Raw genomic sequence first — 18,409 nt, forward strand, 5'->3', positions numbered from 1 at the left:
AGAAAATAATAAATTTATAGTAGGTAATAGGTATACCGAATACTGTATTTATACATATGTACCTACTTATATATTATAGTATGAACAAGCTATGTATGCTAAGCTCCAACCATCTTAAAGAGTACAATTTAAAATACATATTAAAACTCAAATGTACAGTTGATTGTTGTTAGAACATTATTAATTTATTACTCTAAAATCGCGAGACTAAAAATATATTTACAAAGTGAACACCGGTATCTATTCATAATATTATACAACAAAAAAATCATGTTTACTTCTGTGAGGTCTAACTTAACATAAAGTATTTTTTAATTTTTTTTTTGCGATCGTTGATTTCTAATATTTTGGTGTGATTTCCATTGTTTTAACACTATTGTAGTTGACGACCACTGCCAATATGATGAACACAATACCAAAAACCACAAATATGTATTTAACGTATTTCATGATAGTAATTGGCAAGTAAAGTTTATTTTTTATTTGATTAGTCCACGTCTTGTTCAAAGCGATTCCCTGAAATTGTGTGAACAAAACTATGTTTTAATAAATTCATAATTACGTGTACAACATATTCTGAGAGGAAAGTCATTAATTATGTTCATCATAGTGATAAGTTGTAAACCTAGATTATATTCACTAGACGGAAGTTGTACAACTCTATAACAAGTTCAAGTATTTATATTAAAATTTCTGATAAACAAATTAATTTACCTCTTCAACCCAAAACAGTGGTATTAGTTTCTCATCTTCGTTAAGCGTTTTCATAACGTTTATTTTGGATTCTCTCTTCAAAAAAATATTGAACTGCAAACGCTTGTAACCCAATAATGGAGTACCAGTCATCTGAAAAAATATATCATACAAATAATATTATATTTTAATCGGTACTATCGATAGTAGGTATTCAATAGGTACCATTAGGTAGCGTTAATATTTATAATTTAAATTTTGCGTTATGTGTTATGTGGATATAGTACGAATAAAATCTACTTACTGGTTCAAAATACATTTGAATCTTATGTTTTTCAACTTGGGGGCTTAGTCCATCAACATTGTTCAAATAATCTTCGGATTTATAAAAATGAGGAAGAGTTGCAATTATAGGAGCACCTGTACAACACAATAATTAATTGTATTCCAGCTTACATGTTTTTAATTTGATTTTTAAAGAACTGTTTAGTATCTTACATAAGATCATTAAAATCTATTTTCAGACATTTTAAAATTTTAATTATAAATTTGTTAAAAATGTTAATATGTATATATTATATAATATAAAAAATGCTGACCTGAACAGTTTGTCAAATCTAATGCTCCAGGTTTCAAACATTTCTTTTTATTCAAACAGTAACATTTTTCCTCCGGTTTTACTAACATGGCCGAATATTCAAATACATTTAATCCATTATATTTTGTTTCTTGTACATAATCTGGAGTCAATGATCTAAAGAACGGTTAAAATAATTATTTAAATTATAGTAAATATATTTTACGCCTATTAAAAAAAAATATATATATATTGTTATAATCTAACAATTATTTCACACAAAATATCAAAAAAATCAACAATAGACATTTATTTTAATAGAAATTAAATTAAATACATATATTTTTTTTTTTTTTGATCTTAAGCCCGGCAACTATGGCCGTATTGGTTTTGTACATTTTAATGTCGGTAAGGGGGGGAATACGTGTGTGTTAGGTTTGGCAGAATTTTTGATTGTGCACCCGTAGGAATCTGCCATGCCCGGGTGAAGGGATGACGGCACTTGTTCTTCGGATACCGTGACTTGCCTGAAGAAAAATGCCGCCCATGGCCGAGGTATCGAACCGGCGTCAGTGTGCATCGCAACCGACGCCTTAGTCCGCTCGGCCACTTCATCCCCCAATACATATTTTATATTGTATCTGTATATTTCGTTTTCAAACCCAAAGCAGAAAATAAATACGAAAACTAAAAATAAAGGCTAAACTTATTATATTAACATTATAAGAAAAAATCATTTCAACATTTAGATATAAATAATAATAATAATTGACACGTAAACTGCCAAATGAAGAAAAAAATCAATATTGGTATCACTAATGAGTAATGGATGTAATTGAAAAACTCCTTTATGTCTGCTTACATAATAACATTATTAATTCATAATATTTTTGAGCATTTTGTTAAAAATAAGTTGTAACTCATGATCAATATTTTTAATTAAATATCATAGAAAATACTTTCAGTTTTGTGCAGTGAAGTCAATAATGTTATTTATTATGTATTTATGTCTTACAGTGGTTCAATTTTATTTTTGTTCTTAAGTCTTATGATTCAATTTTAAATTTTAATCGAATACCAATAATTACAATAATTCCTCGTTTAATTATTCCACGTCGTATGGCTTTAATTCATTGTGTTTAATATCATATTAGATATAATTTATTTTTAGTCGACCTACCGTGTAGTGCTACGCATTACGCACTTATAGAATCCAAATGTCTTATTGAGATAATGCTGTTATCAATTTTATTGACATGCATATCATACGTTCGCAGCTTACCTAGTAGAAGAGAGTCGTCGTTCGGACGAGATCATATTGTAAGTACATATTAATATTTTGTATTAGTTCTTCATTTGATCGACAACAAGTTATTTAACAATATTTTCCAGTCCTGCACTACATATATTATACATAGTTGTCTTATATTACTTATTATTAGAACGTGCTTTACTGTGTTGTTTATATTGGTGTTGTGTTTTTTTAAGAGGCTAACCTCGTCGTTAAATGATTAATTATACCGCACTACCAAATATTAAGTATATATAAGACAATAACAAAATATGAAACCAGGAAAAGTTTATAATTTGGAATAAATACTGTATACTAGACAAATCAGGGGTTAAAAATGAAATTATTTAGTTTGAAAAATATTGAAATTTAGAAGAAAAATCTAAATATATATCAGTTCCTCCGTAACTGTAGGTACTATATTATGTATGTGGGGTTCATATTTTTAAATGTTTGATTCGAGTGTAATATTTACCGAGTACTTGTCTGTATGTTAATATAAAAATAAAGTGTCTTTTCCAAGACGTATAGGTATGAATGACTTATAATATTTATATGTGTGATATATAGCGTAAGTATACCGGCAAATATCACCGCTGAAGCTGGGCCAGGTTGGTGTCCTTCGTGATGAACGGTTGAAATATTGTGGTGTCTGTCCCGTATATCTTGTTGCACTCGTCGCCGGGCCACACATCCATTTTGTGTTTGTCGTTGAATCGGATCACCTGACCTACTTCCGTCGCTGGCGAAGTGTAGCCGCGTTTCACTGTGTAACGGTTGCTCTCGATTGTTCCGTTTTTCTGGACCAAACAACACGCGACAAATATTATAATCACGGTAAGTCTCTTAAGTGTCGTCGAACAGCTGTTCAAAACTAAAGATATGCAACGTGGATTTCTGCAGGTATAGTAAACGCGGTGCGAAATTCCGACGAAACTCGTCGTCGGATAAAACGATTTGGACATTGATATTATTATTCTTACGCGCAATACGTGTTATTGTTTTTCAAACACGCTGCTCAACTTTGCAGTAAATTTGTCATAACAGAACAGCAGACGATTTGTCAAAAGAGAACAGCGCACCGATCTACGCCTCTGATGGGTTTCGGTATACAATACGTGTGGCTTTAGAAACACTAGGAATTTGTTTTACAGATTTAGATTAATACAGTGATGGATAACAAAAATATTACGATATTACGATTTTCAGTGTAATAAATGATATACAATATCGTTAGACGAAGACTTAATGTATACAACTATAATATTATTACTCGTACAAAACCATTATTGTTATTTGTTACCTATACCATTAACAAGTAACAACGGTTCTTTTTCTGTAGTATTTAGACATAAGTTAATTTAAAAACAAAGTCTTGAATGGTCACGAGTATATAATATCATTTTTCTTTTTTACATATTCTTAAATTTTAATAGCGTTAAAATTTTAAAAATACATAATTTGTATGCAACTGTAGGTATACTTTCGTTTTTTTGCTTATAATAAACTGTGCTTTAACGAAAATTTAGGTATCTGAATAATTTCGTCTGGTTAACAATATTCAGACTGAATTCGAACTGAAAGAACCGATAAATGAGAGATAGAGATAAAACCAAGAGCTGTACAGAAAACTGAAGTGAAATACCTAAAACTTTCAGTACATAGGTAGGTACTCATGGCACGGTAACAGTGGTTTGATCTATTGGTATACATACAATCTTATATTTTAATGCTAAAAAATTATACCATACCACTCCGAATAATGAAAATTTGAAATGATCTTTGCTGATTTTGTGTAAGCTCTCTGAATTTTGTCTTATCTGTGAACAAATAGCAACGGATGCAAACTCCTCGGACGTGCAATTTATATCCAATCCATTCCACATGATGTCATTAGCGGTTCCCATCATAAATGCACTAGTTTGATCTGGATACAAGTAAGGAATTGCTTTATTTACCAAACCCAGTGCAGCTGGTTTCATCATCTTAGTCATTGTTACCATTCCCTACACAAAATCAAAATTTAACAATATATAATAAATTTAAAGCTTAAGTTTATTATTTACTACCCATATATAGACATATATGAATAAGTATATATTATTATTATTAGCAAACGTATTTTCAAAATGTAAACATTTTAGTAGCATTACAAAGATGATACTCGTGTATTATTAGTACTTAATATTATTATGACTATATAATCATCAGTACTTATTTTAATAAATATTTTATTTCACAAAGTAATATTACGAGTATATTACTTAATATGTAACATTGAACATACTATCATAGCCAAATGAGGCATAACTATAATTTCATCTCCGGTTAATGGTAGCGTCGACATTTCGTCAAACACAAAAGTGTTTTTGAAACTAAACTCAACCGTGTCTGCATCTATATCGTCGATTAAATTTTCTTTTTCTTTCCATTCACTAAATTACAAAATGTACGTTGTAATGCATTTGTATTGGTTCTATTGATGTGAAATAAGAGCGTATGCTTACTGATAAACATAAGGCCCGATTTCTTTAATTATGACTTTTTCACCCTTTTGCGCTTCTATAGGATTAGTTACGTTGAACAAATAAATTTTAAAATCTGCGGATAATGGGGGATGTGACCACATCTGACGCATATTTGATCTCGGATTTAATGATTTACTCTAAAACAAAAACAATTGTACATATCGTTAAATCATTTTAAAGTTCTAAACATAATACTATTTGACACATTTATACAATAATTTAATTACATGTTTCCTTTAAATTCCTATTTACCATAGGAATTTAAAGGAAACATGAAATACCTATAATTGTTTTAATGTGATACTATACTACACAACACAATTGTATCGTCTCACATCCGCATAAATTGCAGTAGCCAACGTAAGAATTGGTTGAAAAATTTATATGTAACGAATTAAAATTAAAAATTAAATTAATTTAAGTAGGTATGTATCATTCATCCGTGATATTTTATCTGTACTTATAAGTGTACATATAATCGTAATTGTTTTGTTTATATTATACGTTACAACTTATTATATATTAATATTTAATGAAATTATATACATATAAAACGTTCATATTTTTTATTGATTTGAATGAATGACGTATTACATTCAGCAATAACACAAAGGATTTCACGTATAAATATTTTTTTAACCTTATTTTAATTATTATTGATGATACATTTATACACTAAACATCATAATCATGATTTTCTGGTTGATTCAAAAAGCTATAAGCTATCACAAATCACAATGCAAGTATAAATATAATCTCAAGTATTAAATGGATGAGTACGAGATGAATTAAAAAGCGCAGATAATCTTTTACATTACAATTCTTGAATATAGGTACCTATAATGTATGAATGTACACGATCTAGTGCTAGTTAATCTCGCAAATACCTCTTCAGCGAAATGTGTTAACGTTGACTACGACCCATAGAACCATAAAGAAATGGACTGGACTTAATCAGAGAGAAAGATAGAGAGTGAGATCCCGTGACGTCATACTCATCGTTGTTAAAGAGACAAATAGATACTAAGGGTATCATGGAAATATGGAATAATTGGATTAAAAACTTAATTTGTACATTTAAAAATAATAATCAATTACTAAAGATTCATCAAATATTAAATAGCGACGTGAAAAAGTGATTGAAATAATTTATGCGCTAATATTTTTTTAATAAGAGCTCCTCTACTCTCACTCGATAGTTGATTTGCATGGTGAGGAATTTTGCAGTCTTTCTATTTAAATATCTATGTCTTGACCTCGTATAAAATATAAAATACCAACAATAGTATAGCGTCTGCCAGAAAACACAACAAAAATAAATACGAAATTAAATCGTTCTATTGGATAAATGGAAGTATAGATCCGAGTTAATCATGTTAAATGAAATAAACGTAGGTACACGGAGCGTAAAGCCATCGTAAAGTCGACGTTGAAACTACGAAGTTAGTGCACTGGAACCCAACATTGTGAAGATATCACCATCCGGACACAGTAGTGAATGTGAGAAAAACGACGTGTCGTTAATAACGTACACAGTGCAGGGAAAAAATGTATACCTACTACCTAGGTAATCAGAGCCATATTAGTTTACAAAATATCGCCAACAACGCAACGTTACAGTCAGAGGTAGTTTATGTGTAGGCAACTAATATAATATTATTGTGTTAAGAAACTAAGAGCAATTTACCAATGAAGGATGAAGATACACACCCCAAGCATATAATAATATCAAGTATACCTCGACCCAATTAACATGTATGGACTTGATTTTTGTTATTTATAATGAATATAGTGTTAACAAGGATGCATAAAAAAAATAAATAAATAAAAAAAAACACATTAGTGTAACACTGTGACGAATTAAAAGTTAAAACAGAATAATAATATTAAGTACCTAAATGTCAATAACATTTTGGTAACCAGTGTGGTGTATATTACACCCACTCCCCTTAATTATTTTTAGCGGATGTATATTCATAAATAATACTGGACGATAATTTTTTGGTATCGGCGTTTATAAAATGTAGTGATAAAAATGTCTTTATTAAAATACTAATTGATCCTGCATGGCGTTCACCGGGACAAATTATAAGGCCAGTGGATGTAGCCCTTCATAAACACCGTTAAATGTTAACGGCACTGATTTTATATAATTATTTTGGTTGTTTTGGCCAAATATAAAATGCAGGTCTAAAAAGCGGGTAAGTGGATGTCACTCTGCTGTACAGTAGCTAGTAGGTTACAAGTGGGTCTCTGTATAATGGATTATATTATTAAACTTGAATTCAATGATAATATAATATCATTGTATACAAAAAACAATTCTTAGCGGAGATGGTTTATAAGTCTGGATATTTTATATTGTTATTATTTTATTATAGCCTGTAAGTTGAACTAAAATCGTTTTTTGTTATTTATTTATTTTTAAATTTTTTATTCGTTTCTATGGTGATAGACAAAGCGTTAGAAATTAAAATCCCGTTTTTAGCGGTTTTTCGTAATTGGTTGGTGGTTTTTCCCGTGGCATTAAATAGCTATTGAGAAAATCGAAAAATGACCTCTTTAAAGTATCATCTTGATCCAATTTTCTAAACTATAAGATACTATAATATGTTGAAATCGAAGCACTCTTTCTGGTAGACATTTTGTATACAGGATAAAAAAAAAAAAACACCAGCTTCTTCGCTCCGCTCCGCTCAGAATGTAAAATTAATCTCATCATAACAACAACCTATTTTATATTCTGTAACCAATGTCAAAAATATTTAAATAAAAACATTATAGTTTTTCGTGAGTCAACAAAACTCAACACGTAATTGTTGAAAAGTAAAAAGTAAATAGGTAGATAATAAAAAGTAGCCTGTGGACACTATACGTTTCTTGCTAAATCTATTGGGGAAAATTGTATGAAATATTTATAATTGTTTTTATGCTTTTGATCTTATATTGTATATATAGGTGTTCATTATAAGCTGATCCTGTAGGACGTTGCCTGTGACAAATTATAATGCTAGTGAATTTACCCTGCCTTAAACAGTTAAACTCCACTAAATGTAAACTTAACATCTTATTGACACAATCATTTCGGTGGTATTGACCAAATATAAAATACTGGTCTAAAATAATCTCCAATTATTATAATAACTATTTTTTATCTGTAATCAATGGCAACCTTAAACAAACAAACATACAAAATATACCTATAGGCTATTTGTTTTTTATGAGCCAAAAAATCCCTGTTGAGCCCCTCTTAAAAAAAATTGGCTTTAAGATGCACAGCTCGAGTAGCAGACTTGGCTTTGGATCGCTTACACACACACAAACATTGCCTTTTATTTATATAGGTAGACAATATACAGCCATTTAAGCCCAAGAAATCATAGAATGATTTGCTAATAAAAAAAAATCTATACTATAAATTTAAAAATGTTAATTTCTTCAGTGAATTTTTACTTTTTTGATTATGATATGAAAATAAGATACAGAGTTAATAAACTATAAATCTATAATTAAATAAAATTATCATTGACTTAATGTGTTCACCTCGCTGGGGGGGGACTCTTGCTATAATTTGAGATGAGTTACAATTTGTATCGCTCTTGGTTATGTTAAAAACGACTTATATACGTATTAGAGTTAATAACAACTATGAGGCATCAGAACGTTGTTTTTGACGGATGTAAAGAATATGTATAGTGTGCAATGAATAATATTATCATATATTTTAATCATTGAATCATTCTAATTAAATGTTAAATCTATACTTGAAAATATTGCAATTTAATAAAACCATATAAAAATGATTGGTTATTGAATCTCATCTGGTTCAAATACTTCAATTTATTATGCATTTACTCTATAATGCTGAGCGAATAATACTATTTTTTCCGCACGAAAAATTACGCAAAAATAGCTAACGCTTAAATCACCACAAATATACACAATTTAGCTATTTCAATCATCTACACATATTTTAATTACTCAGAATACAAATAATGTTTAAATTACAATGATACAACATGCATATATATATTTGATTAATGTTGATGGATTTTTGTCAAAAATGTAATTCTGTTTGAACATTATTCAACAAAAAAAAAGAATATATGTCTGAAATATTATATTTTTATTGAATTCGCTTACTAAAAAAATAATTACTACAGTACTTAATTATTTTAGGTGAAGAATTAGTCTATATTATTATTATCATACATATTGGATAATATTATTCAGTATGTATTTTTAGATTTTGAGCGATGAATGTAATGGTTTTACACAAAAATGTGTGTTTTTTTATTGATTTATTTTTGTGTCTGAAGACACTTTTTATGGTAGAAAAAAGTGATTCAATTTTCTTTGAAAGTGGTATTGCGAAATATTTTTAACAACATTGCCTAGACGTGTTAAAAATATATTTGTGTTATTTTTGCGTTAATTTTTGTCTATGTCCTATGATATTCTTTTTGACTTTGAGTAAAAAAAGCTTTAACAATTAATAAAAACTTAATCGTATGATTTTTACTGGAAAAAAAGTTTAGCATAGGCTTTTTATAGGAATAATTAAATTTTACATTTTAACGACATTGGATATTTACACTTAAAATAACCATTTCTCTTCTTGTATTTTTTTTTTATTTTGTTGTTATTTAAATTTTAAAATATAATATTAATTGTAGGTTCTTAAAAAATTCCACTATTGCTTAAACTATTATTTTTTATATACGATCGGATTTTGGAAATAGATTAATTCATAGATGTACAAATTCTTCGTTTATAATTATGTAGGGTTATTAAAACTTTGTAATACATAAAATAATATGTAATTTATAATAAAAACATGTTAAAAATTGATATATTGATTGTAAAAAATAACTATATTGTAGCGATCCTGCGTACATATTATGTTGATTTGATGAGGTAAGATGATAGGTAATGTAAAATAATTAACGATACTTTATTTTAACTATTATTAATGTTTATTAAATGTTAAACTCATTAATGTTAACTATGATATTCTATCCTTGCACTTGAACAATCTTAATCAATAAAACGGTAAGTATTCAAAAAATATATGATCACTCGTATTTACTAAGTCCTAAATTCGATTGATCACAATTTATTATTCTTAAATCAAAATGATTAACTAAAAAATTGCTTTGGCGTGAAGGTGCTTGTATTAGCTTTGACAACACAAGTCTGAATACGGTCTATTCAGATTTTTCCAATATACAAGTTCCAGGAAATTCAGTCATCGACACACAGCCCGTAAGGTTATGCTATGTTATATTATTATCTGTAACCGTATTGTTAGTATCCTGTTTAGCTGCACTATTGATAGAAGGACCTATATTGCGTAGTTCACAATAATGTATACATTAATTATTAATATATAATAATATTATGCATATTAGATATCCAAATAGTGTTGGGTCATTTTATTTTATTTATTGGGCAGTATTTTTTGATAATCTTATTTATATGCTGCTTGTTCTTTTGTGTGGTTTATATTATTGATCGTTAGGTGGTTTTTTTACCCGGATGTGTTTAATCATGTAAAACAATATTCTAGTCGCAGAATTTTGGGAATACTACAATGTTTTTACCGGGTAAACGATTTAGCGTATCACGGATATTGGATATTTTACTAGTTCATTTCCCGTTTATAATCATAATATGGTATTTAATATTTACATAGCGATATTAATTAAAAATTCAAAAATGTTTCCAGAATTTTTTTAAATTATAGCCATAATAATATTTTAAGTTTAAAATGTCAGCTACCAATAATTTAAAAAAAAATTCTTAGATATATCTTATTAGTAGATAATTAGTAAATTTTTAGTTAAATTAATTTTCTCTATTAATATAAGGTACTTCTAATTATAAACTAAGATCAAATCTCCTACATGCTACTACTAAATTAGTCAGCATGCACGTTTATTTTTTAGTGTCATAATGAGTGAGTTTGAAAACTTCGTTGAAGAAATAAATTAAGAGGGGAAAATATACATTATATTACATTAAAATATGCATACAAGTAGACGAAGGTCTGATTGGATGCTATGAACTGTAAAAGCTCACCACGAGTATTTTGTAAAGAAGACAATAAAATAAATGTTTTCCTCATTTCAATAATTCAAATTGCATTATGCTTTAATGTTTTTGCATAATGATTCAAAATGTTTAATATAATAATAAAAATAATTTTATTATATTTCTAATAATTTAGTATATTATACTCAAATAAAATTTGTCTTAAATAAATTATAATAATGCTATGTCAATCGATATTATTTCAATTCGGAATATACGTAATACTTATTTAATTCATAATAAAATTATTATATTATATTTTACTTAAACGTTGGAACTATTTTTTTCAAGTCTCAAGCAATCAACAAAAAATCAGGATTTATATTAAATAAACTATAAAGACTACATTATGAGTACTTGTCTTACCTTCACTTAACTAAAAAAGTGTATCTGGCAGTTTCATTAATCGAACAGATTTTTAATGTCAGGTTTTAGGGATTCGTTTGACACAAACCAGGGTTTTGGAGCCCCGAAATGTAACAGTGTTATATATAAAATAAATTTAAGAGATAATATTGAGTTTGAAAGTAGAAGTAACCCGAATAAGTGAATTATTCAGCTCAGCTTCTTATGTTCATCTTAAGGTGAGAGGATAAAGTTAAGCTTCTTTGTAGTATACCTTATCTAAACACCTTCTAAAACAAATATGTGTCGACCACAGTATGCGCGTATGGCATAGATATTTTTCAACTATCATAATTATATTATAAACGTTATATAAGTTACCATTATTTATAGTTTACCTATATAGATATTTTTTTATAATGAAGGTAATACATAATATATTTTTAAAGCAATAATTAATGTCATTTAAAAAATTAAAATTAAACTTTACAGATTTGAAAAGAATGAAGTAGGTACACCGGTATTCACATTTATAATACAACTCATTTAGTCGTTTGTTATTATAATATTGAGTTAATAATGAATTCTTCAGGTCAGTGGTTGACAATTGGTTGTTAAATTGACTCTATTAAAAAAAATATATGTGAAAAGTACCTAAGTATTTTAATAAGACTTACACGCAATTTGTATGAAATAATAAAAACAAATAATGCATAATGTTATATAATATTATACATTTAATTTTAAGAGTTAATAAAATGTTTTTATATTTAAAAAAAATTTAACTGGCAATTATTTTTAATTTATAATAATAATGTGTTTTTTTTTTTTTATACCATAAAACATTGCTCTTAAAGAATTATTTAAGTATATTAAACTCATACAATTAAATAAATGGTTCGTTAAATTATGTAAAATTGATAACAATGTAATTTATGCATTATAACGTTGGGTACTCAAAAAGAACGACGATGGAAAAATTATATGATGGAAATAATTAATTGTATTACGAATAACGTTATATAGGTACTATACTATACATTATACTAGTGTTGTATTATATTAGTGTTGTTACCTATATTGTGTGTCTAACCGGAAAATTCACGAGAAAAAGAGTGCTGTAATTGTGTAATAGCCCTCCTACGTTTTTTTCAGAAAATTATGGAAATTTTTATCAGGTAATCCCAGTGACTTGCAGCAGAACATAAAAAAAATAGAAGGCCAAAAACATACAGCTAAATGCTGTTTGTACTTTGAAAAAAAAATTGATGTCATTGTAAAACAACATTATTAAATAAAATCCAATACTTCGGAAAATATTCCGCTTAGAGAAATAAAACTAAAAATGTATGTTGTCGGTCAAACCATTAAAAAACTTTAAAAAATGTATTAATTTTAAAGAATATAATTTGCCTAACAAAAATGCTATTTTCAATTGACAACTATGTAAGCACAATATTAAAAATTCCAAACAAGGAGTGAGACTTAAATTTATGAAATTTTGTACTATAGGTGTTTAAATTGTTATTATTATAAAATAAAAACCTATTATTCTAAAAGTACGTCACGGTCGTTACCTATACCATCACAGTTGTGGATTGACTTGATTGCAAGGTATGTAAAATAAATATTAATTTCTCTGATAAAATGTCCCAAAAATATTATGAATATCTTTAAATAAATACTCACATCGCAATGCCTTGAAAATATTTATTATTTTAGCTGTTATAATGATTATTACTAATAGTAATTTACTATCTACTACTCGTTGTTCAATAATATTAGGTTTTTTAAAAATTGATTTTATGTTGAAAAATAAAATCATGTTTTAGAAATGGTTACATTACATAATTCTTACCGTAAACATCGATCGTACTTTTAAAATTATTTTTAAAATCGTTATTTTGGGACATACCTATGTGCTCTAAAAAATGTGTAATTCCTGAAAATGATTTGGGTACCTAGTCGTAGTGTAACGGACATATTACATACAACGTAATGTCAGTCATCTACACAAAGCAAGCGATCCACAACATTTCGGGCTGAATGCCCGTATTAACAGACACAGACTCCAACGTGGTCGTCCCCATGACGTTTTAAATTAGATCATTTAAATCCACTTATTACTGCGAATTCATTAATTTTTTTAATTTTTTTATTTTGTACAATTGAATAATTTGTATGTGTAACATAATTGTATAATGTACAATTTGTTATTGTACCTACCCTGATAAATTAAAAACCTAGTAACTATTAACATAACTATTAACCTGCAATGATATCTTATATACAAATATTAAAAATTGCAAATCTTAAATCTATAATATACGTAGGTACCTAAGATAAAAACAATTAAAAAAAAATATGACGTAATGCTCTGCTTTTATTACATTGTTTGTCCGGTGAATTTCCATATCTAAAATCTAACATTCATATGGGTTATATAAAATATAAATTACATAGGGACGGTGCGCGGGTAAAAGCTAGGGAATAAGTCATTTTTCATAAATAAAAATATTTTATTTTGTTTTGTAGGTAATTTTACTCTGGTTCAACTGGCGATACTGCAATTAAGCTATGTTTCTTTATAATGTTGTTAAGAATGAGATAACCAAATTTCACCTAGTAGGTACTTAATCAAATAATTCAGAGTTTTTTTTAATGGAATCTTATTTTATTCTTAGACAGAGTTAGACGTGTTACGCAGTTAAACGTTTATTAATTGATACACTACTTCAGTTAAAATATTATGCACGTTGTTTGGAATTATTTAATACCTCACTATATAATATAATCGGTAATAATAATAACTATAATAAAAACAATTTTATCCAAAATTATAGACATGTTTCTCAAGAGTTTACTTGGAGCATGAAGGAAATGAGCTGCATAATGGTATACCTACCGTTCGAGGACGTAAGACTGAAATTTTCTTTAAAAGAACAGTAAAGTTGTACATATGTTGGTACATATGTTGAGGTTGGAATTCGTAAGAACTAAAAAAAACCTACTTCAAAAACGCGTTGTGTGCAATTTAACTTCTTTTATAACGATCGTAACTATATATAATATAGGTACATATTTCCGTGATGCAAATAATAATAACTTCACTCATTGTTATAAAGTTGACGAAAATGTCTAGATGGAATTCATATTATAATTGACATAACTGTAACCTATTTCCCTACAATATTTCTCATATACCTACCTATACATTTGTCGGATGATTATCTACACGATAAAAACTAACTGTATACATTTTTATAATATAATAAAAACAAAAAACGATTATAAGAATTTATTTAACTTCAATACTCCGGTACCTATCTGAACTTCAAATACACGTAACTCTAGCGGTAACATGACTATAATATAATAGAAGCACTTCGCTGGGCTTTAAAACCTGTATACAATATTGATTGGACTTGGAATGTCATATTGTATTCGATACATTGCAATTTAATTTGGAAGTATTAGTAAATAAGTTATTATTTTGACTTTTATTTTTTATCTGTAAAATTGTATACAAGTATTATAATTAGTAATTTATCGAAAATTTTAAACGTAAAAAAATTAAATTAAATTAAATCAATGCTAGGTTAGGTAATAATAAAATACTTTTTTGTGCAAACGTTGTATGCCTGTGTAATTTACCTAAAATAAATTACAATAAGCCAATAACATATGATTACATTCAACAATATTGTTTGCGTTTCTATTTGAACAATGACAAGAGTTCGTATTATGCAATTAAAAATAATTTTAGTAATTACTAGTAATGTGCAACAAACGTGTATAGTTATGCCTTATGAATAATAGGCACTTGTTATTCAAATATACAATGTCATATTACCGATATACAATTTGAGAGGGGAAATTCACTGATTTTGAATTCAATTTTTACTTAAGACATGACATTAATAATGTAATTTCACAAGCAGACAATTTAAAATTGCAGTAAACCGGAAATTAGTATTTAAGAAACGAACTGTATATAGACATACTGCAGTGACCGGATGTTAGACACTTATCCGGCCTCGATCACTTCGAAATAGGATAAAGTATTTTCTAATATTTAATTTGAAAACCACAATAAACTATAGAATTAAAAATATATTATGACATCCTAGGTTCTGAACGGAACAAAGAATGTATTTTTCATTTCTTCTACAGTTTTTTGTTGCTTTTCAAAGCTTGTCGCTAAGAAAATTCAATGAGAAAATAAAAAAATACTTCATTGAAATAATAACATGGTCACATGGATATTCTTTTTAAACTCTATTTCCAGTCATTATACCTGTTAGTCGTTACCCATATAAAAATATATTTAAAACTTTAATATTTTTAGAATTTATTTTATCATAGTACTAAGTAATCACAAAAAATAATGATAATAAAACACCATTTTAAAACCAATATCGCTCCACTCAGAATCTACTAAAAACAATTTTTCCACGTAGGTACCCACTTATATTTTGTATAATAATAATAATAATCTTTATCAACTTCATTAATGAATAAATATTTAACATTTTACAACTATTAAAATATGATACAATAAATTAAAAATAATATTATACATTCTGAATTTTTATTTTTTTTATCTTTAAGCATGATTTGCAATGTTTGTAAGGAAAACTAATTTTTCTCAGAGATTCAAGAGTTCTTCATCAATTAAAAGCTGAAATGTAATCTAGGTATCATAATGAGCAGTGACACACCCAGGGGGAGAGCCTACATTAAATAATATATAATAGCATATTGTCGCAAATATAGTAGGCGTTATACCTATACATAAATATTTCAATTAGTACGTTATAAGTACGTACGTATACATATGTGTAAAAATTGTTTACTTGTGAGTAAGGAAAGTAAGAAAATGTTTAAGCTCCCCTCCCCCAAACAAAAATTCTGGGCGCGCACCTGAACGTCAATCGTTGTTTAATCATAGTTTAGTATGGCCTGACATATTAATATAATATAATATTCCAAATAAATTGTCAACCCAAATGATTTTTTGTACTTCATGATTTTTGTAACATATTATAATATTATATAGTAATATTTATTTCACACTTGCAAATTCGGTTAAGTCTAATAAAGATTTGTACATCATAAGAGATGTCTGTTCAATTATATATTTTCAGAGTATAAAATATAATATAACTTTCAAGAAGCAATGAAATGTAAAAAATTATAATATATAATATACCTAATAGTTTCTTATTTATAAAATGTAATTTTGAGATAAAAGGAATGAGGTGACAGGGGTAATTATAATTGTGGTATTATGCCACGGTAATCTGAGCTTGAAACCCCGTATTAGATCCTTACATTAAGGTACTTTATTAAGTGTAATGTGTAAACAAGAAACTATTGGTTTAATATTTGATATTCAGATAATACATTTGAAAACAATAAAATGTAAATTCAAATTGAATTTGGAAAAAAATAACTATAATATTATAATCTATTTTTATTTACTGTAGTTATTATAATAATCTCTTACCTCCAATATTTTGTTGTTTAACATCTTCGGGAAAGCGAACCATCCGACGAAAACGCCAAACAACAAAAATATTATACCAATAACGGTAAGTGTCGTTGGTGCTCCCATAATATCAATAGAATATCGCCGTGGTCACCACTGAATGAATATTAGTCGTTGCCTCCAAACACAAGTCGCAGTGGCTTCCAAATATGATGCGTTAATGACGGAATTCTGTCACGTTAGATATTCAGATGTGTATAGTATAATAAATCTACATAACAAAAATATTATTATTATGAGTATCTAACAGTCAATAGAGATGAACTATGCTAATATTATGTAAGTATTCCTTGTAAAGGACTGTCCATGAAAAGGTAATCGAAACGATAAAACGATATAATATTGGGCTCGCCACGCCATATAAATCCTATGCGTCACCGAATTTAGGGTGAATATTACAACGTGGTCCACACAAGTTACGATAATTTCGTCGTCTTCGATTTTCACACTAAGTCTTACCGAATAAGACTAAACTAATTTTAACTACTTATAATTAGAGTTATGATTTTGTGATTTCAAAAATAAAATCAGTACGATAATAATAATGATAATAATATGACCTGTACCTACCTATAAATGTGTTGAATTTGCTTATTATGTCACGTACCAAATGGAATAATCTACGACGGCGTTAAACTATATTCGCAGTAGGACGTGTGGGCACTGCTCAGTGACCTTTGGTCAGTGTCTAGTACTCGATTGCAATATTTTCTTTTCTTTGATCTTTCAACCTGTGTGTCACCAAATAGAGAACCTGCTCAAATTTTTGGCGCACTGACCGACCGACGGACCGACCAACTTACTACTACTGGCCGTGGTCGGAGCACAATACGCGAACCGATTCTTCGGTCGAAAATTTCAAGGCTCCTATCGCGCGTAAGTGTGGTGTATTTTAGACGATCGCGTGGAATACGGTATTGGATACGGTCGGGGCGTCTATAATATTATACAACGGTATAAAACGCATACTATCAACCGTACCCCATCATTAGTACGCAGTTCTTTTTCCTACGGACAATCCAGTGACATCATAAATAAATTATGATACGACAACGGGGCCCCACCGTCGCGGCAAACGTCCGTGCCATGTCCCCCGCGGCAACCCCGATCGCTCGATCCCTGTCCTAACATACATCATAATATTATTTGTAAAAATATGATATTATTATTGTAGCTATGGTTAATTAGATTGAATATGTATATATATATTCGTAGGTATATAATATTTATTATTATGGGTATTTTATAAGATCACACGATTATACAATATTATTATATATTACAATGTAATAATAATATGTCCTTAATATTAATCTAATATGAAAGTATAA

At 28.1% G+C, this 18,409-nt stretch overlaps 1 protein-coding gene across 1 annotated transcript; it reads right to left on the bottom strand.

Annotated features, from left to right (window-relative positions):
* On the bottom strand, nucleotides 1–17,908 carry LOC100166653 (sensory neuron membrane protein 1). The gene is given in 11 exon segments (XM_003240711.4): nucleotides 1–516; nucleotides 715–846; nucleotides 998–1,113; nucleotides 1,293–1,447; nucleotides 3,143–3,165; nucleotides 3,167–3,361; nucleotides 4,313–4,567; nucleotides 4,849–4,996; nucleotides 5,069–5,226; nucleotides 17,037–17,289; nucleotides 17,649–17,908. Coding segments are annotated over 10 exon segments (1,467 nt in total). The 5' UTR covers nucleotides 17,145–17,289; nucleotides 17,649–17,908; the 3' UTR covers nucleotides 1–339.
* Nucleotides 17,909–18,409: the final 501 nt, after the last annotated feature.

This window comes from Acyrthosiphon pisum, chromosome A2, assembly GCF_005508785.2.
Source record: "Acyrthosiphon pisum isolate AL4f chromosome A2, pea_aphid_22Mar2018_4r6ur, whole genome shotgun sequence".
Classification (NCBI taxonomy): domain Eukaryota; kingdom Metazoa; phylum Arthropoda; class Insecta; order Hemiptera; family Aphididae; genus Acyrthosiphon; species Acyrthosiphon pisum.